This window comes from Phoca vitulina, unplaced genomic scaffold, assembly GCF_004348235.1.
Source record: "Phoca vitulina isolate PV1807 unplaced genomic scaffold, GSC_HSeal_1.0 scaffold58, whole genome shotgun sequence".
Taxonomy (NCBI): Eukaryota; Metazoa; Chordata; class Mammalia; order Carnivora; family Phocidae; genus Phoca; species Phoca vitulina.
Window position 1 is genome coordinate 9,522,099 of NW_022589761.1, and position 20,958 is coordinate 9,543,056.

At 53.5% G+C, this 20,958-nt stretch overlaps 1 protein-coding gene across 5 annotated transcripts in view; it reads right to left on the reverse strand.

The window, feature by feature from the left end:
- Positions 1–20,958, reverse strand: part of AKT2 (AKT serine/threonine kinase 2) — a 47,740-nt gene that overhangs the window by 14,284 nt on the left and 12,498 nt on the right. For 3 of the 5 annotated variants that reach the window (XM_032390484.1, XM_032390485.1, XM_032390486.1), the window contains exons 2-4: positions 13,744–13,873; positions 5,493–5,621; positions 4,680–4,791 (exon numbers count right to left, since the gene is read on the reverse strand). In XM_032390484.1, the coding sequence (XP_032246375.1) occupies positions 4,680–4,791; positions 5,493–5,621; positions 13,744–13,789 (287 nt within the window). In that variant the 5' untranslated portion in view covers positions 13,790–13,873. Of the gene's footprint in view, positions 1–4,679; positions 4,792–5,492; positions 5,622–13,743; positions 13,874–15,874; positions 15,935–20,958 lie in introns of those variants that run through there. The other 2 variants (XM_032390487.1, XM_032390489.1) reach the window with 2 other exon arrangements.

Sequence of the window (20,958 nt, forward strand, 5' to 3'; positions counted from 1 at the left end):
GACTCTGCAGCCAACGTCCTGGCGTGAATCCGAGGTCTGTCCCTTCCTGGTGGCGATGCCAGGCCATCTGACTTTCCTGTGCCTCAGCTGGCTGACAGAGAGCGGGGACGAGGTTCGTGCGCATTAAGGGCGAAATGAGCAGGAGACACAGAAGTACTTAGGGCAATGCCTGGCACAGAACAAGCACCTCCAAGGGCTGCCGTGAGAATTCGCCCAGCCAGCCGGCAAGCCTGGGGTGTCTGCAGAAGGCCCGGCAGGTGGCCGCATGGCTGTGGTGACAGAGAGGAATGGAGGGGTCGAGGGCAGGAGGCAGGACCGGCCCAGCACACGCCGGGCTCCATGTTGCACTGGGTTAGGGACAGACATCTTCATCCTTAATGGCCCAGGAAGCCGCTAAAGGGTCTGTGCAGGGGGTGACTTCTGTTTTCAACCTGCAGCTGCGGTGGGGTGCAGATCGGGGGCACGGAGAGCAAGCATCAGGAGACTATGGCAGTCCTCCAGGCAAAGGGTGCCAGGTGGCCGAGGGGCGGAGGAGAGACAAGGCACCAGCACGCACGATTCCATGAGGGCAGCCTGGGCCAGCTGCTTCCTCCCCTGTCCCCACCACGGCCAAGGACCCGAGCTCCACTGTGAGAGTGACACAGCGGGACCGACGCTGCGGCCTGAGGCAGGAAGTGTGTCTGGCAGGTTTAAGGAATCGCAAAGAGACCAGTGTGGCTACAGTGAGGAAACCAGCAATAGAAAAGGATCTGGAGAGGAGACCAGATCACATAGCACTTAGGAGGATATGGCATAAACTGAGGCCCCTGGCTGGCTCAGTCAGTTAAGCGGCCACCTCCTGATCTCAGCTCAGGTCTTGATCTCAGGGTCTTCAGTTTGAGCCCCGCATTGGGCTCCATGATGGGTGCTGGGCATGGAGTCCACTTAAAAAAAAAAATGGATGGCTCAGTTGGTTGAGCATAGGACTACTGATTTCAGCTCAGGTCGTGATCTCAGGGTCGTGGAATCGAGCCCTGCATCGGGCTTCATGCTCAGTGCGGACTCTGCTTGTCCCTCCCTCTCTGCCCCTCCCCCCATGTGCACACTCTCTCCACCCCCCAAATAAGTAAAATGTTCAAAGAAAGAATATGGCATAAACTCTGGAGTTTACTCCCAGTGGAAGCAAAGCCACTCAGAGTTCTAAGCAGAGAAATGACACAGTAAGATTTACATTAAAAGGTCATAATAATACGATGCACTATTAAGTATACCCACTCAGACCAAACATCTGCAAACTTCTCCTGGGAAGGGCCAAAAAATAAATATTTTAGGCTTTGTAGACCATACAATCTCTGTTACAACTATTCAACTCTGCCATAGTAGGGCAAAACAGCCATAGGTAATTTGCAAATGAATGGGCATGGCGTGTTCTAATAAAACTTTCTTTGCAAAAACAGGAGGCCAGCCCGTGGTTTGCCAACCCTGCTCAAGCCCTAATTTCCAGTTTACAGGAAACATAGGCACAGAAGAACAAAGTAAACAGTGCCAAAAGGCAGTAGAATAACACATCCCTAGCGTGAGACATTCCACAAGACAACTAGCCCGGCTTGTTGGGGGAAAAAAAAAAAAATCAATGTTTTGTGGGGGGAAAAGACAGGCCTGAACAAGGTTAAAAGGCCAAAGAGACAAGTACCTTGAAGGAATCCTGGTTTGAAAAACATTTTGAGGACAACTGGGGAAATTCTAGTAGACATGGACATGCAGAGATTGGTAAGTATCTACTCTGAACAGTCACCTAAGCTGTGGTAACGGCATCACGACTCTGTAGGAAGGAAAAGTCCTCATTCTTAGCAGACGCCTGCTGTATGAAGGAGCAAAGTGTCACGAAGTGTGATCACAAGTGCACAATTCAGCACAAAACAAAGCCAGATGAGGCAAGCACGGCAGATGCTGGATCGCTGAGTCTAGGTGCAGGGTACCTGCACATTCGTTTCTTAGACTCTTCTCTCCACTTTCCTGTATATCTCAAACAAGGGGGCGGGGGTAGGGGTGGGGAGTCTGGGGGGAGGCAGGAAAGGTTCCCAGGAGCCCAGGGAGCAGTCCACTGCGGCCTCTAGACAGCACCCCCACCCCGTGCCCCCCCCCCCCCCCAGGCTCGGGCCTATGTGGGACAGGCCAGTGAGGACAGCCACGAGTGAGCATCCTCCCTCTCGCTAGCTCACTCCTCCACCAGGGTTAAGGCCAGGAATCTGGGGTCTGGCCTCAGAGCAGCCCCAGCAGATTCCTCTCCAGCAGCAGCAGGTGCTAAGAAAAGGAGCAAGGCAGGCCCTGTCCAACCCCCAGCATCCTGGTAAAGGGGTTCTTCCCCATGCTGAAGAGCACAGAATCTCACCTAAATGGAAAGCAGAGCAGGGCTCTTGCCTACTAAAACGCTTTGCCAGCTCCCCACTGCTCCTTTTCCAGGCTTGCAAACTGTGCGCCAGGTACTCCTGAATCAAGGGTTTCCTGTTTACCATCCCCCTGAATCTCTGAGCGACCCTGTGACAAACCCCAATTGATTCACGACCTGCCAAGCCCTGGAGGGATCTCCACCCGGAGTCCCCGACCTGGCTGAGCTCACTGGCAAGGCCTCCACTGGCCCTCTTCCAAGGCCCCTGGCCCTTGATTCTTTGGTGACGGAGAACCCTCTGTGGTCCCTAAGATGACAACCTGTCTCACTTCCGGGCCTTTGCATATGCATATGCTGGTCCCTTTTCCTGAAGTCTCCTTCGCCTTCCTACCCAACACCTTCCGACACTCAGGCCTTATGTACCTACTGGTCTCCATTTGCTTTTACTGGCAGTCCATGGTTTCTGTCCCCAGCTTTCAGGAGAGTCACACCTCAGCTAGCCTGGGATGGTAGGGAGCTCTGCTGCCCGTGGCGGGGAAGGCATATTTCTAACTCTGGGAGGCCACGTGATGACAATTACACTACAGACTATGGAAACACATCTTATGATATTGTTTTGCGTATCCTCTAGATACACACTGTTCGAGAGGGAGCCACCAGCCATATGCGGCTACTTAAGTTTAAATTGATTAAATAAAAATAAAAATTCCAGCTCTCAGTTGCACTAGCCACATTTCACGTTTCAAAAGCTCAAAAGGCACCTGTGACTCCTGGCCCCCCTCTCGGACACCACAGGTACTGAATACTTCTGTCATGGCCAAAGATTCTCAGGGACGGCGCCATTTTCCTGGGTTCTCCACAGGGTCGGCTGAATCCTCACCCCCAGACAAGCCAAAGAAGTGTTTCTCAAAGTGAGGTGCAAAGGGACAAAGTGGGGGAAAAAGATATGTGCTACTCATTACAAAGGTCTAAGCTTCCTGGTACATAAAGGGGTTTCAGAAATGAGATGAAGACCGACTACCCAACAGAAAAAATAAGCAAAGGTTATGAACAGACAGTTCAGAAAGGGAAACTCGTGTGGCCCTTGAAGGTAGGAGAGGATGCCCGACCTCACCCGTACAGACAAAAGGGTCAGTGAAAACCACCTTAAGGTGCCACTTCCCACTGATCAGACTGGTAAAAATCCAAATGTTAGACAACAGAAGGCTGCGAGGACTCTTAGACATCACTCTTAGAAATCACAAATGCATATTCCTGGTGACCCAGAAATCCTGCATCTAAGAACTCCTCTTACAGGCTCGCCCGCACATCCGTCGAACGAGGTAAGCACAGGGTACTTCACCGTGGCACCACCTGGAATGAGCCAAAGCCTACAAACAACCCCGATCCCCTTCGTCAAGAACCCGCTCAGCAAACTTGGGGACACAGGTGTGCCACTGTCTAAAAGAAAAACCAAAGCCAGTGCGCTGGAGGCGGCGGCTCTCTGGAGACTGAAGCAGAAGGATGCCCCAAGACACACTGAGGAAAAAACAGAGTTCAGAAGTCTGTGTACGATGCTACCTTTTGTGTAAAAAGAACCAACCAGGGGAGCAGGGTGCAAACGTCTATCTGAATGAGCCGGTCCCCCCATGGAAGCTCTCCAAGAAGACAGCAGAGCGGTTAGCGGGGGGCGGGGGTGAATGGGGAGGAAGTGACAGACACCTCCTGACACTGTTTGACTTTTGAACTAGGTAAATCTATATCATCTCTTCTGATGATTAAACTGATCCTTTTAATACTCAATCTCTGGACCGTCTGCTTCAAAATCAATGGCGATGCTCATTAAAAATGCAGCTCCCTGGGAGCCTGGGTGGCTCAGTTGGTTAAGCAACTGCCTCCGGCTCAGGTCATGATCCCAGGGTCCTGGGATCAAGTCCAGCATCGGGCTCCCGGCTCAGTGGGGAGCCTGCTTCTCCCTCTGACCCTCTCCCCTCTCATGCTGTTTCTCTCTAATAAATAAATAAAATCTTTTAAAAAAAAAAAAAAATGCAGCTCCCTGACCCTCCACAGATCTGCAGGCAGTGGGAGGCCCTGACGTGGGCCCAAAGCTCTGTACTGTTGAGCTCCACCCATGATTCCAATGTACCCTCCAGTCTGAGAACACAGAAGGAAGTCTGCAGACCAAGAACCCCTGCTCTTTCTAGCTCTTAGAAGGGCTGAGACAGGAAACTCCTAGGCAGGGGCCCAAGGGGACTCTGTCCATCTGTGGACCTCCTCCTCACGCTAGGCTGGGCCACCCTCAAAGGGCGGCCACACGGAGGCCCAAGCTCACCTCTCATCTGGAGAGTCTACGTGGAAGGTCCTCTCGATGACCGTGGTCCACTGCAGGCAGCGTATGACAAAGGTGTTGGGCCGTGGTCTCTCGGTCTTCATCAGCTGGCATTCTGCAGACAGAAAGAGGGGACAGAGCCGGGAGAGTGAGGGGACAGCCCTGCTGCCCTGCAGCCCACACTCCCTGAGCCACCTCCTGCATGCCAGATGGTGTAGAGATACGTTAGTGACCGAGTCGGCCCTGGCCTTGTCTCTATGGGGCTCAAGGTCCAGTGTATGTTGGGGAGGGGGACAGACCACCAGACGGTGACAGCTCAGTGGTCAGGGATTTGGGCCTGCCAAGCTTTCACTGGCCAGAGTCCAGCTGGAAGGCACCACTTGCGGTACCACAGAGGGGACAGAGGATGTGAAGTTAGCCCTGTGATCAGATGAGCGGGAGGCCACGCTGTCTCTAGCTAACGTCAGAGGGACAGAAGTGGACTGTTACCAGAGCGCAGGCAGGATGGCAGGTGCCTGACACCAACCGGAACCACGGCGCCTGGTTGGCAGATTTAGAACCGCAGAGGTGGTGCTGCCTGGGGCGGGGGGCTGGGGAAATGCCTGGCTCCCCACTGGCCACCAGTTCAGCCCTCCCACCCCAGGCCCAGCTGACACAAAGGTGGGGCAGGCGGGAAGGGTGGGAAATGGATCCGAGGGCAAGCAGGCCCTGGACAGGCCCACACCCAAGAAAGGCCAACCCCCGGGTGCCCCCTGGACCCACCAGCGGTGGTTCCCCGAGCACCTGACCTCTGGCCTGGTGTGCCCCGAGACGCACCTGCGACAGAGAAGTTGTTCAGGGGGGGCAGGGTCTGGTCAGGGACGTCAGGCCGCTCCTTGTATCCAATGAAGGAGCCGTCACTCTTCAACAGGAAGTACCGGGGCCTCCAGGTCTTGATGTATTCACCTGAGCCAAGGCAGCGGGGAGGGAGAGAGGTCAGGGTAGGCAGCCCTGTGTCACAGCACCCCACAGAGGGCACCCGGGTGGGAGGAGGGCCGATGAGAGGGCGGGGAGGAGAGTGCCTCTCCTAGAGAGAACCTCCAGGCAGCCCCTGCTGACGCAGGCTGGGCCAGGCCGGGCGCTGGGCTGGGCCCCAGTGATCCAGAGGTCAGGCCTGGCAGGAAGGCGCCTGCTGCAGTGCCCCAGGGCACCAGCTGCCTCCGCGTGTGGCCAGCAGCAAGCCATCCTGGCCGTCCTTGCCAGCGCGTGGCCCGCTCCCAGGGGAGGCCCAGGCTTCCAAACACACATGCCCTGTGGCCCTGTAAGGCCAAATCCCCTGGGCTGGTATTCACCAGGACAGCCGTGCAGGTGGATCAAATGTCAAAACACTGTGCCAGGCATGGTATAACTGCTGCTGCGCCCTCTGGGTGCCCCTTGATTGCTTCCATTTGTTCGAACCATGAATATCCAGGCACCCCGTGTACACACGCCCACACGGCAAGGACCCACTCCTCAGAGGGCCGCTGAGGATTAAATTAAGATGGTGAAACATTACCTCCAGAAAAACTTGTGTGTAAATGTCCACAGCAATTATTATTCATAATTGTAAAAAGGGGAAACTCGAAAGTCCATCAGCTAATGAACAGAGAGACAGAACATGTCATATCCATAGAATATTACTCAGTCCTGTGAAGAAGTTATTACTACACACTACATACAACATGGACGAACCATAACCTATGCTAAGTGAAAAAAGCTTGGGACCACAAATTATGATTCCATGTGTATAAAATGTCCAGAGTAGGCAAATCTATAGGTGAAAAGCAGATTAGGGGCTGCCTAGGACTGGGAGGGGGAAGTGTGGGGGGAGGTCAGAGGGGAATGGCCCAGGGGGAGGGCAGGGTCCTTTCCAGGGGAGTGAAAATGCTCTAAAATTGACTGCGGTGAGGGGTCTACAACTCTGACTACACTAAAAGCTACTCTGTATACTTTAAATTCCTGAATTGTATGGTGTGTGAATTCTAGCTCAAGCTGTTAAAAGAACATGAGATGGCCACCATAAGACATCCAGTTTAGGGCCCAACACACCACAGGCACTCAGTAAACGCTTGTTATCATCAGTCCAGCGTGCAAGCAAGTAAAACAAGACTGTGCCAGGCACCCGACCCCCATGGCACACAGGAAGCAGGACTGTAGGGTGGGCTCTGAGCTGGGTGTGCTGTGTGGCCTCCAATAAGTCACTTGACTTCTCTGAGTCTTTGTCTCCTCTCACAGGGAGGTATCCATTAACTGATGACAATGATTAGGTAACACTCTAGTGTATACTGTGTCAGGTGCTACCCTAAGTATCTTTTAGGACTTAACTTATTCAATTCTTTCCAATGTCGATATAAAGTTCAAAACCCAGCAAAATCCCAAATCCAACAGCACAAAGGATTATACAGACATGACCAAGCAGGTTTTATCCCAGGAATGCAAAGGTGGTTCAATATATGAAAATCAATCAATGCAATACACATTAATAGAACAAAGGAGGGGGGAACCACATGATCATTTCGACTGCGACAGAAAAATATTTGACAAAACCCAACACGCTTTCTTGATAAAAAAATACTCAGCAAGCTAGGAATAGAAGAGAATTTCCTCCACATGATAAAGCGCATCTATGAAAAATCCACAGGTAATATCATTCAATGATAAAAGACTGAAAACTTTCTCATTAACATCAGGGAAAAAACCAAGATATCTACTGCTTTCACCAAATACTGCACTGGAAGTTCTAGCCAGAGAAAAAGAAAAAGAAAGAGATAAGAGGCACTAAACTTGAAAAGGAGTAAGTAAAACGAACTTTACTTGCAGAAATCACAAAGAATCCACAAAGTAATGATAAGAGCTAATAGATGTGGCAAGATTAACACACAAAAACCAGCTGTTGTTTCTATATGTTAGCAATGAACAATCCAAAAAGGGAATTTAAAAAAAATTCCATTTACAATAGTACAAGGAGGCAAAAGATGTACACACTAAAAACTACAAAACACTGCTGAAATAAATTAAAGCCCTAAACAAATGCAAAGATGTCCTATGTGGGGCGCCTGGGTGGCTCAGATGGTTGAGCATCTGCCTTCGGCTCGGGTCATGATCCCAGAGTCCTGGGATCGAGCCCCACATCGGGCTCCCTGCTCAGCAGGGAGCCTGCTTCTCCCTCTCCCTCTGCCTGCCACTCCACCCCTGCTTGTGCTCCCTCTCTGTGTCAAATAAATAAAATCTTAAAAAAAAAAATGTCCTATGTGCATGGATTAGAAGGCTTCATATGTTAAGACGGCGACACTCCCCAAAGCAATCTACAGATTCAACATGGCATGGCACCTATTGAAATTCCAACAACTCTTTTTGCAGAAATAGAAAAGTCAATCTTTATACTTCCCGATTTCAAAACTTACTACAAAGCTAAGTAATCAAATCAGCATGGTCTAAGGATAGACAGATAGACCAATGGAATAGAACTGGGAGTCAAAAAATAAACTCACACATATGATCAATCAATTTTCAGCAAGAGTGCTAAGACCATCCTGTGGGGAAACAATAGTCTATTCAACAAATGGTGGAACAACAGGACATCCACATGCAAAAGAACAGAGCTGGACTCCAGCCTCACACCATATACCATATATAAAAGTTAACTCAACGTGGATCTACTTAAATATAAGAGCTAAAATGGTGAACTCTTAGAAGACTACATGGGGTGAGCCTTCATAACCCTGGATTTGGCAATGGATTCTTAGATATGACACCAACATTACAAGCAACAAAAGAAAAAAATAAAGTAGATCATTAAAAATAACTTATGTGCAAAGGACATTATCAAGAAGATAAAAAGACAACCAGAATGGGCAAAAATATCTGCAAATCATAGCTCTGATAAGGGTCTAGTATCCAGAATATATAAAGAGTTCTTACAACTCAACAACAAAAAGATAAATAGCCCAATTAAAAAACGGGCAAAGGGCTCAAATAGGCATTTCTCTAAAGATATAAAATTGGCCATCAAGCACATGAAAAAATGCTCAACATCATTAGTCATTAGGAAAATGCAAGTCAAAACCATGATGAGCTACCACCTCATACCAACTAGGAGGACTTAATTTAAAAGAGAGAGAAAAAAAGGGGCGCGTGGGTGGCTCAATCATTTAAGCATCTGACTTTTTTCTTTTTTTTGAAGATTTTCTTTACTTATTTGACAGAGAGCACACAAGCAAGGGAAGCAGCAGAGGGAGAGGAGAAGCAGGCTCCCCGGCTGAGCAGGGAGCCCAACTCAGGGCTCGATCCCAGGACCCTAGGATCATGACCTGAGCCACCCAGGCGCCCCACGTCTGACTCTTGATTTCAGCTCAAGTCATCATCTCAGGTTGTGAGATGGAGCCCTGCAACCGGCTCCATGCTGGGCGTGGAGCCTATTTAAAATTCTCTCTCTCCCTCTCCCTCTGTCCCTCCCCCTTCTAAAAAAATTAAAAAATAATAATAATAAAAGAGAAAGAAAAGAAAAGAAACAGAACAAGTGCTGGTGAGGATGTGGGAGAAAGTGAAACCCTTGTACATGGCTGGTGGGAATGTGAAATGCTACAGCCCTATGGAAAAGTCTGGTGCTTCTCAAAAATTTTAAATATAGAATACACTATAGATTATAAATACAGAATATACAACCCTGATAACATAAAAACATAAATATGTGTATTATCAAATCACACAGAATGCATTAAATTATAATTATAGAATATGTGACCCAATTTATTTAACCTATATAAATACCGATTATAAATACAGAACATATGATCCAGCAATTCCACTCCTAGGTCTGTATCCAAAAGAACTGAAAACAAGTACTCAAATGCTTGTACACAAATGTTTGTAGCAGCTCTATTCACAATAGCCAAAAGGTAGAAATAACCCAAATGTTCACCACTGATGTATGGACAAACAAAATGTGGTATTCTCATGCAATGGAATGTTGTTTGGCCGTAAGAAGAAAAGAAATGCTGATCCAAGGTACGATATGGATGAACCTCAAAGACATTATGGTAAGTGAAAGGGAGCCAGACACAAAAGGCCACCTATTGTATGATTCATTTGTATGAAATGTCCATAATAAGTCAATCCTTAGAGACAGAAAACAAATCAAAACAAACCAGAGGCCGCCGGGGCTGGGAGGAGGGGGGAATGGAGAGTGACTGCTTAGTAAGTACAGGGTTTCTTTTAGGGAGATGAAACTGTTTTGGAACTAGACAGAGGTGGTGGTTACGCCACATTGTGAATGTACTAAAGGCTACTGAATTGCACACTTTAAAATGGTAAATTTCATGTTATGCAACTTTTACCTCCATTAATTTTTTTTTTAAGTTTTATTTATTTGAGATAGAGTGAGTGAGCACGAGCTGGGAGGGGGGCAGAGGGAGAGGGAGAAGGAGACTCCCCGCTGAGCAGGGAGCCTGCCATGGGGCTCGATCCCAGGACCCTGGGATCATGACCTGAGCTGAAGGCAGACCCCTAACTGAGTCACCCAGGTGCCCCCATTTTACCTCCATTTTATTTATTTTAAAGATTTTGTTTATTTATTTAAAGATTTTGTTTACTTATTTATTTTAAAGATTTTACTTATTTATTTGAGACAGCGAGAGAGAGAACAGAGGGAAAGAGTACAGAGGGATAAGCAGACTCCCTGCTGAGCAGGGAGCCCGACGTGGGGCTCGATCCCAGGACCCTGGGATCATGACCTGAGCTGAAAGCAGATGCCTAACCGACTGAGCCACCCAGGTGCCCCAATTTTACCTCCATTTTTAAGAGCAAAACAAACAAACCAACCAACCCAGAAAAACACACCTAAGGCTACTATCAGTTAGGAAAGTGTTCCTGTTTGGGAAGGGCAGAGGTCTTCTGGGGACTGTCTTGTCCTACATCTTGATCTGGATGGTGGTTTTAGAGTGAGTTTATGATCCAGGCACTCACCTGTGGTGGTTTATATATTGGTAATAAGGAAAAAAGAAAAAAAAAAGAAACCTAGGAGGAAAGGAAAAACATCCTCACAACAATCCCATTTTACAGACAAGAACACTGAAGCCCAGAGGCTCCATTACTTGCCCGAGGCTCATGGGGGTTAACTGGAGAGGTGGGATCGGAACTCAGGTTTGCTCCATCCAGAGCCCCCACTCCTGACCACTACACTGCCTGCCTCAAAACTGGCAGACGGGGGCTGGCCTGGTGGGGACCGGCAGAGGGTGTGCTGAGGCCATGTCAGGAAGGGGACCAGCACAGGGCATGAGGGACTCCAAGAGTTGTGCTCTTGCCTGGCCTGTTCCTTGAGCAGACCCTGCTTAGCAAGAGGCAGCCTGTAGGCCAGGCCTTGAGAGAGCTGGTTCAGGAGGCAGAGGGTAAGTCTTTGCTGAATCTTGGGGTAAGTCAGTCTTCCCGCTGAGCCTCAGCTTCCTTGCCCATAAGATGGCGCCTGCCTCCCAGGGTAGCTATGGGGAACGCAACAAAACTGGGCTCGCCTGGAGCAGAGCCCTGTGCCTGGAACCGAACAGGCACACGGTAAACTGGGGCTCTACTACTTTAACCACCAGAGGTGGGGTGAGATGGCACCGGTGCCCACCTGCCCTTGCCCACCTCTGCTCAGAATGGTGGGCCACGGGAGGGCGCTTGGCTGGTTCTGTCAGTAGAGCATACGACTCTCGATCTCGGGGTCGTGAGTTTAAGCCCCACATTGGGCCTAGAGCTTACTTTAAGAAAAAAAAAAAAGAATGGCGGGCAACAGGAGGCCCAGGAGCACCGTGCTTCTGTGTGTATAGGGTGCAAACCCAAGGTGGGTATGTCCTGGCTAGGCCATCCCAGCAGCTCATCTGGGCCCCTGCAGCATGAATGGAGGTGCTGAAGGTGTAAGAGGGGCTGAGACCCATTTAATGCCGTCAGTGGCCCTAAACCAGACCCAAGCTCCCGCCCCGGCAACAGCTCTCTGGCCGCCTCCAGAGCTCCTCACAGCCCAGCCCAGCGAGCCGCCAGCCTGGGGACACTCAGGAGCTGAGACCCCGGCAACACCCTAGCACCCGCATACCACCCCCACACAATCCCAATCATTCAGTCAGCAATCAGTTACTGAGCACCTATTGCATGCCAGGAACTTTCCTAGGCCCTGGGGATACCATAGTAAATAGCCAGATAAAATCCCTGCCCTCGGAGACCTGAGGTCACAGGCCTACACTGTTAACGCATTTTACAGATGTGAAACCAAGGCTCAGAGAGGCGACAGGGCTTGCTCAGAGTCACCAAAAGGAAGTGGCAGAGCCAGGGTTAGAACTGTGACATCTGCCAAAGTTCAGAAAGCTCCACCGACAGCCCCAAACTCACAGCCCACCCTGAGCAGGTAGGGTCAAGGTGCCTCAAATACCACCCCTGCCTGCAAAGGGCAGTGGGAAGGAAACAGGTCTCCCCTGCCCAGTCTGATGGCAGAGGCCTGGCCCTGGGGATCACCTCCGTCCCTCATCACTGCTCTGTGTCTGCAGACCAGGACAGGGCACGATGGGTGGGCACTTCTCCTGATTCCCACGGGGCTGGCCCTACATCGGCCTCCTTGTCTCTTCAAACACGTCCGGCCCACTCCCCCTCCGGACTCATGGCTGGCCCCTTCACCTGCGCTCTCCTGCCCCAGTTAGCCATGGGGCTCACTCCCTGCACTCCTGCAGGTCGTTATCAAATGCCCCTTCTCAGTGAGCCCTCCCTAACCACCTGTTTATGACAGCTCCCCCTGCTTCCTCCCACATCCCTTCTCACGTTGCTTGATTTTTCTCCATGCCCCTTACCACCACTGCACGCACTGGTCCCCTTGGGTGCCGCCCACCCTCCCCACTAAATGTAAGACGCCAACGTGAGAAGCGGACTTCCGCCTATCTGGTTCACTGCCGAGTCGCCAGCGCCTGGACCACAGTAGCTGCTCAGTCCACGTCTACTGACTGAATGGACGCGTACGGAGAGCGGCTACCACCAGGTTTGGCCCCCTCCCGCCCTAGAAGAAGGTCCACAGAAGCCGGGACAGTCGGCCTCCACCCCACAGTGCCTGGACAGCTGCCCCCCCGCCAAGCCGGTGGGCACCACGCTTCTGGGGCCAGAAGGCCTGGGCTCGAACAGTATAGGCTGTTAGGCTCTTCACTGTCAATGACTTCATTTCTCCAGGCCTCAGCTGCCCACCCGTACAAGCAGACAAGGCCATGCCCTAGCTCCGGGCGCCCTGGGCTCAGACCGCCTGAAGGGTTAATTAAAGCCAAGGTCCTTCCCGTGGCCTCCAGGGCCCAGCACGGCTGGATGCCACATCCGGCTTGCCCTTGCTCTCTCCGCTCCAGCCAGCCTGGCCAACTCAACCAGGCGCGCTCCCGCCTTCATCCCTGCTGTCCCATTCCCTGGGACAGCCTTGCCCAGCTCTGTGTGTGGCTCACCTCCTCGCCTCCGCTCTCCCCCCGGGCCTCCATCACTGTCCCCTCCTCAGAGAGGCTCGTCCTCAGAGTCCCTACTACTCACAACAGCACTCCTCACCACCTGACATCGTACGTCTGCTTCTCTGTTCGCTGTCCCCAGCCCCCACTAGAATGTGAACTCCATGAGGGCACCACACGTCCCAGGAGCCTGGGAGCCCGGACGGCCTGGCACACCACACATACTCAGTGAGTATTTGCGGAATGAATGAATGTTGAGTACTCCCTCACTGTGTTACTTCAGTTAAGTGACTTCCCCTCCCCGAGCCTCAGTTTCTTCATCTATAAAATGGGGCTATGACTGAGACCACGAATGCAGAGGCAGACTCGAGACCTGGCCCGGGAGCTCATGCTGGATGATGCCCAGGAGCATCCCCAGGCTGCTGCTGAAGAAGTCCATGAAACGGGCTTGTAAGGAGCTACTGGCCTGGGGCAGGCAGGTAGGGCTCAGCACCCTGGCTCCTCGGGCTGCAAAGACCCTGTACCTCTGCCTCCCTGGGCACCAGGTGCCAGGAGCAAAGCCAAGGCAGGAGGGGAGAGACGCAATCCAGTGGACAAAAGCAGCCCCTTACCACGCTTGTGGAGCCAGCCTTCTTTGATGACAGACACCTCATTCATGGTGGCAGCGTGACCCGCTGTCACCTAGCTTAGGACAGCTCAGGGCAGCAGGACATGCAGGAGGCACGGTGGACAGAGCACAGTCTGCAAGACAAGAGAGGAGCTCATGAGAACTCGAGGGGGACTCACCACAGCCCCTGGCCTCACGACAGCCCGGCCGGCCGGCCCCTCCAGCAGCTCTGCCTGCACTGTGTAGGGTGGAGGCGGTGGGGATAGGGAGCCCTGCCCACTTGGCCCAGTCTGAGGAGGAAGATGTGGCCTCGTCCTCAGGGACTCCAACTGGGGGCGGGGAGGGGGCCTGACCCTGCCCTCGGAGCCTTACTCTGGAGGGAACAGAGCTCCCCGGCCTAGGCAGGCCTTGCTGAGCGGAGGCAGCTTCTCCACCCACCTTCACCCCAGACTGGCCTCCACCCCGGGTCATTCCCAGGCCCCCACACTGCGGTGACCTGGGATGAATCAGACAGCCCTGGGCACCTGAGGGAGTGCTCAGAGCCACCAGCATCTGCCTGCCGGCCCCCCACCCCGACACACGGACACACGCGCGCACACACTCTCTCCGCCCCCTCCCCTCCTTCCAACCTACCACCCTCAGCAAACCAAGTGCCCCCAAGCCCCTGCGCCAAGCCACCCTGTGTCACTCCCTCAGCCTCAGCCCCTCTTTGCCCCCACCAGATGACTGAGGAAAGACAAGTCTCCGACGCTCGGGATCTTGAACAAGACAGCAACCTACTGCGAATGCACTTGTCTGGGGCTTAGGAGCCGGTCCCGGGGGCTCAACCAAGGCCCTGGTCCCTTCCCCAAGACCTCCACTTCCGTCCTCAGGGACCAGCAGCCTACAGACTGACAGACGCCGAGGCCGCTGCTTCGTCTCAGGTTCCCAGGGTGGAAGGGAGGAGGGCGGGAGGCAGCCGCCCACTGGGCCCCTACCTGGAGCCACAGGCCTGGAAAGGGGCCACGGAGCCCAAGGCGCCTTTCGCCTTGCCCAGCCCGGGGTTATTTGCGGACAGCAGGTCAGGAGCTACAGCGGCCCCCAGAGAAGTGGCAGCTGGCTCTAGGGACACCGTGGGCATCGGCTTTCTCTCATGGCCCAGGGGAGCTGGGGGGCTGGCCGCACTACTGCCTGGCATGTGACGGTGGCAGGCCGCCCAGACCCGGGCAGGGAAGGGAGGTAAGTGGGAGGAAGCGAAAGGAGAGACAAGACGGACAGTGACAGGGAAGTAAACAGTGGGGTGAGAGATCACGTTCTGGACTGAGCCGCAAAGGCAGGGCCAGGAGCAGCACAGGGGCTCCCTCCTGCAGTAGGCGGGACCAGCCCCGAGGGGCTCCCGTTCCACAGATGGATGGACGGACGGACGGACCACCCAGGACGGGAGAGCCTGACGATCCCACCAGCCTGCCTTCCACCTCTAACGTGACCAGTCTCTGCACCTGCCCCGCCCCCTGCCCCACCTCCCGCCCTGGGGATGGCCTGGCTCACTGGCTCAGGTCCAGTGCTGTCCTCTCCCTTGAGGGCTCCCGCACCCCCTCCCTAGACTCCCCACCCACTCCCTTATTGCTCCCTCCAATCTGTCCCCGTTCACCAGCCAGACCCCTTAAACCTGACCCTGTCCTTCCCCCACTCAAAAGCCTTTCGTGGCTTCCCGCTGACCTCGGGAAAGAGCCAAGCTCCCTCGCTTGGGATTCAAGGCCCTTCAGGACCCGGCTTCTGCTGACCTTCACTCCAGCTGCCCCCTGCCCCTGCTCAGCCCAGCGGCCCCCACTGTCCGTCCACCCGCGCCCTGACTCCTCTCCCAACTGCCCTGGCCTTCTCCCTGGGCTCTGAGTCTCTGCTTTCAACCCTTAGACTCCATCTAAATCTGGCCCCGTTCCTCCAGGTTAAAAACCCTTCCCGGGCCCCCCAGTGTGCTCAGACACAAAACAAAGTCCTTTCCGCCACGAGCTTAGGGTCACCTAGAAAGCTCTCTATAAAACCTAATAACCGTGACAATAACTATACCTGGTACTACCTCCGTCTCCAGCCCCCCCCCCCACCAGGCTTCTATCTCTCAGGCCCATCCCTCTGGCCTCCATTCCCTGTACCTGTACCTTCTGTGGGTTCTCCCTCCTCCTGGAGGTCTCAGCTGAACCAAAGCCTCCTCCAGGAAGCCTTCCTGACCTCAGAGGCTGCCTGGGTACTCTCTGCGCACCTCCTCAGCCAATTCTTCCGACACCTATTAAGTGCTAATCTAGTGGACCAGCACAGCATCTGGATATCTGCTGAGTACATAATGAAAGAACCCAAGTCTCCCCAGCCCAGGACCAGACAGAGCCATAGAAACATTTCCAGAGTCTATTCATGCCACCAATCTCCTCTGAGCGTGTCCTAAGCTCCAGACAACCAGAGGGATACCAGAGATGAATCATCAGGAAGACAAGACATGGCCCCTGCCTTCGTGAAGCTCCCACCCTGGTGGAGGCGGCAGACAACACACAAGTATGCGTGTAACAATGTCAGGTGGTGAAGAGGCACTGAGAAGCAAAGTCAAGCAGGAGAAAGGGTGGCGGGGAATGTGGGGTGCTATGTTAGCTCTGTGGTAGGGGGGACATGTGAGGAGGGAGGGAGCCACGCTGCCATGTAGGTAAAAGAATTTTGGGCAGGGAAGAGCAAGTGCAAAGCCTCTGAGTCAGGAAGTACTTGTAGAGCGTGAAGAACTGCCAAGGGGCTGGTGTGGCCAAGGAGCCAGGAGAGGTGGGCAGGAAGAACACTTAGGGCCCGGCGTGAGGGGGTGGTGGGAAGTTCGAGACGTTGTCCCCTGACACGGGGGCGAACACCGCGCTTTCCCCAGTACCAGCTCAGTTCGGGAAGTTCCAAAGAACCGGGATGGAGAACCCAAGTCCCAAGGAAGGGTGGACATGGAAGGACAGGACCGGGGGGACCTGGCGTCCAATCTCGACACTCCCCTCCCATCCCCAGCCCGGCAACTTCACGTCCGTGATTCTGCGTGTCTTGGGGTAGTCAGCAGCGCTGAAGCACCCGCTGCGTGCAGAGGCTCGGCCTACTGCCTGGCCCAGCCCCTGGGGAACACGCGAACACGTGGGTGAGCACTCAAACACGCAGCTGCCGTGATCAGAGAGAAGCAAAAGCAGCCAGGTGTGGCCAACAGTGGTCAGGGTCGCAGAGTCCGCGAGCCACTGCCAGCCGGGTGGCCTTGAGCAAGTGGGGTGCCGGTGCCCTCGTGGGGTCCCTCCTGAATGATCCCAACCGCCCCACCGGAGGGGCAGTGACCATGCCCAGGGGAAGGCAGAAGCTCGGAGAGTGGAAGCCATTTACCTCGGGTCTCCCCACTGCTCAGCACCCCGGGGCCACTTTCTACATTCTCATTTCGGCAGCTTGGGCAAGGGCAGGGGGAGGAACTGGAAGATCCCCTGCACCCCGGCTGGATCCCGCCCCGTCCTCCCGCTGAGGGTGGCGCCTCCGCTGAGGTGTCTATGACGCAGTCCTGGGGTGATGAAATACCAGGCACGGACGCCAAGAGGATGGCCTGCTCCCCAGGGAGCTGCTGGCGGAGGCTGCCCAGGCGGGACAACAGAGAACAGCCTCTGGAAGCCAGGTGTCAGCACGCAGGGGCCTGCCCTGGCCGCCCCGGCCCAGAGGCAGGACACCCCACGGCAGGGAGGGCCTGCACGGCCCCATCCCCACGCGCTGCTTCCTTGAGTGTCCGGGCCCAAGTCGGCCGAGGGCCTGGGCCCGAGCGGCAGCTTGTAGGCTTGAGGTGAGCCCCCTGGGAGACAAGGTGAAAAGAGCAAGGCCACTTCACAAGAGAGGACACCCACGCTACCAAGGAACGCACACAATCTCATTATTTAGGAGGAAATACAAGTTACCATCCACCAGGATGGCTGAAATTTTAAAAACTGACAGTGCCAAGTGTTGACAAAGATACAGATGAACGGTGGTGGAAGTATAACATGGTTCAACCACTACGGAAAACTGCTTGGCAGTAAAAATTAAAACTCAATACGTGCCCACACCCCATGACCCAGCAATTCCACAACCCAACCTGACAGAAAGGAGTGTGTTTGTTTACCAAGGGACATACTAGAATGTTCACAGCAGCAATACTCACAGTAACCCCCAAACTGGAAACAGACCAAATGTCTACCCACAGGAGAATGGAGAAACAAAGGGAGATAAATTCATACAGCAGAACGTTCCTCCACTCACTACTGACACATGCAACAGGGACAGAGCCTAAGAAGGTTACCACAAAAGAAATGAAAGAAGACAGACACACACAACACATCAAGTGTGGGTCCATTAGCAGTAAGTTCGGAACGGGCAACAACACTACGTGTTTAGGGGTACCTTCCTCACTTACAAAACTATGCTAAACATCAAGGAAACAAATCCACAGAAGTCGGGGGAGTGGGTAGCTTTAGGAGCAGCAGAGGAGTTTCCAGGAGCTGACCGGGTTCTGCTGTGGTCACACCGGGCTCTGCCCTGTGGCGGTTTGTTATACTGCACCACACAAAACGGGTTTAATACATTTTTCTGTATCATATGACAAAAGTAGTAACTATAAAAAAAGAACCTGGGTTTGAGAGTCCAGAGAATGTGCAGAGCCAAAATCAGGCCTCCTGGCTTCCAGAGTTTGCCCTCCCCAAGGCTGGCGTGCCTGGATTTTCCCCTTAAGAAGGTCGGGTCACCAATGAGGGAGGAGGAGGAAGGAGGAGGCATCCAGCGTCCGGAGGATCCGAATTTCACCCCCAGGCTCTGCTGGCTTCCCGGCTGTGGGGCCACAGGCAAGTGACACCCTGCCCTCTGTGAGTGCAGAGCTTCCCTCTGTACAATGATCCTCCTGGAGAAGGGCCACGCACCCCAGGAGGGAGCAGGCACACACTCCGGGCCCCACGGCATGGGAGTGGGCTGGACGGAGGGGCGGGGACGTCTAGCTCTGCACAGAAGACAGCTGAACAGGGATAAAGATCACTGCTCTCGGTGGTCACTCTGAGCAGGGACAGGGACAGGAGACTAGACAGGGGTCCCCAAGGAGGCTCTGACCACTCTGGCCAGCTTTTATCGGTCTCAAGAGGGGCTGAGTACATGGCTGTCACTGACTTACTCCACCGTTAGTCTCAAACGCTCTACAGTAACTTATTCTAAAACTTCTTTAAGACATTTGTATTACCATCTATCTGACTCACGGGTGTTACTTACTGCTCAATGGTTTCCCAACTGTAGCTCCTTCAGGAGCTTCAGCTCACAGAGCCAGAGTCAGATCCGTGAGAGGCAACTTACAGGACCATGCAGGGCCGCTGGGGGGAGGTCCTGGTGGCAGCCCTGGGCAGGGACTGGGTCCTAGAAAGGGTGCTTCCAAACCTGTTTCCTCATCTGTAAAATTAGGGTTGTGTGGTTCCTGCTGCTCGGGGAGGGCGAGGGAGGGTTGTGAAGGCTCACTGAGCTCTAGCACTTGTCTTCACCCTTTCTATGGGCTGGGACCCTGTGACCACCAAGTCAGAGCCCATCCCTCCTGTGCTCAAACCCTCCGGTGTCCCCATCTTACCCCAAGTAAAAGCCAGAGTCCTTACAGGACCCTCAGGACCCTATGAGATCTGCATGGTTCCCCCTTTACTTCTCCAAATACACTCCATTTCAACAATGCCTAGTCCTGTGGCTCCTCCAACACACCAGGACATCCTTACCTCAGGGCCTTTGCACCTGCTGCCCCCTTGGTCGGAATGCTCTGCTCGCAGGTATCTGAGGGGCCCCATTCCATTTTCTTCAGCCTCTGCTCACATGCCACTTTCTCCAAGAAGCCTTCCTAAGGGCTGGCTCAGTTGGTTAAGCGACTGCCTTCGGCTCAGGTCATGCTCGGCAGGGAGTCTGCTTCTCCCTCTGACCCTCCTCCCTCTCATGCTCTGTCTCTCATTCTCTCTCTCTCAAATAAATAAATAAAATCTTGAAAAAAAAAAAAAGAAGCCTTCGTAAGCAGACAAAAGGGAGCTCCCATCCTACCTCCCCATACCCTTTATTTTTCTCCATACCTCTCCTTATCCTTTATTTTTCTCTGTAAGCATTTTTCATCGCTGTCGTGACTTTATGTTATTTACCTGTGTATCAGTTTATTGTTAACCTCTCCCCACTATAATGTCAGCACGGTAAGAGGAGAGGCTCTGGCCTGTCTTGGGCCCTGCTGGATCCTCTGAGCCTTGCAAGGTGCTGGGTACACAGTGGGCACTTAAAAAGTTATTTGCGGAATGAATGTGCACAGTGTGAAGCCCTGTGCCCAGAACAGGCTCAGAGTGACTTAGGTTCCTTTCCTTGCCACTCGTCAACTCCTTTTTTCCTCTGGGCCCCTCTCCCTGACCTCATTTCTATGCCAGATGACACAGATGGCATAAGGGAGGCAGGAGGGGAGGCTGAGGCTCTGCAGCTCCTGGAGCTAGAGACAGCAGGGTGGGGCTCCTTCCTGGGGCTACAACCCCCCAGGGGCCTCTGCCACCTGCCCTCTAATCTGCACCTTCCCTATAAGTCCCTGAGGAGGACCTGCTCAGGAGATAAACGCAAAAACAACAGGAACCTGTCCTTCAACAGGCAGCACCTGCTTGCGGGAATCTGGGAGGAAACACGCGCGGGGTGAGCTGAGGGAAGCAGCTCCCTTGTTTGCCGTCCCCAGCTATGTGAACTGGTCCCGTGCTTTGCGAGCGCACTTTAGCGATACTAAAGAAGTGGCAACCCGCCGCCGGAATTTCTCCTGCAGACCATGGCTGTGCAGAGGTTCTAAGGTGGGGTTTCTCCGCCTCAGCAGGAGTGGTACTTGGAACCAGAGAATTCTCGGTGCAGAAGCTGCTGTGCGCACAGGAGGCGGCTGATCAGCGTCCCTGGTCTCCACCTGCACACCCTCCCCTGAGCTGTGACTATCAAGGAAGTCCTCACAGGGGCACCTGGGTGGCTCAGTCGGTTGAGCCAGCCACTCTTGATCTCAGCTCAGGTCAAGATCTCAGGGTCGTGGTATCGAGCCCCGCTTGGGGCTCCTGGGGCTCCAGGCTCGGCGCAGAGCTGGCTTGTCCCTCTCCCTCCCTCTGCTCTAAGATAAATAAACAAAATCCTTAAAATAAAAAAAAATAATAAAAAAAGTCCTCCCACGCTACCAAATGTCCCCTGCAGGCAGAGCGCCCCAGAGCAGAGC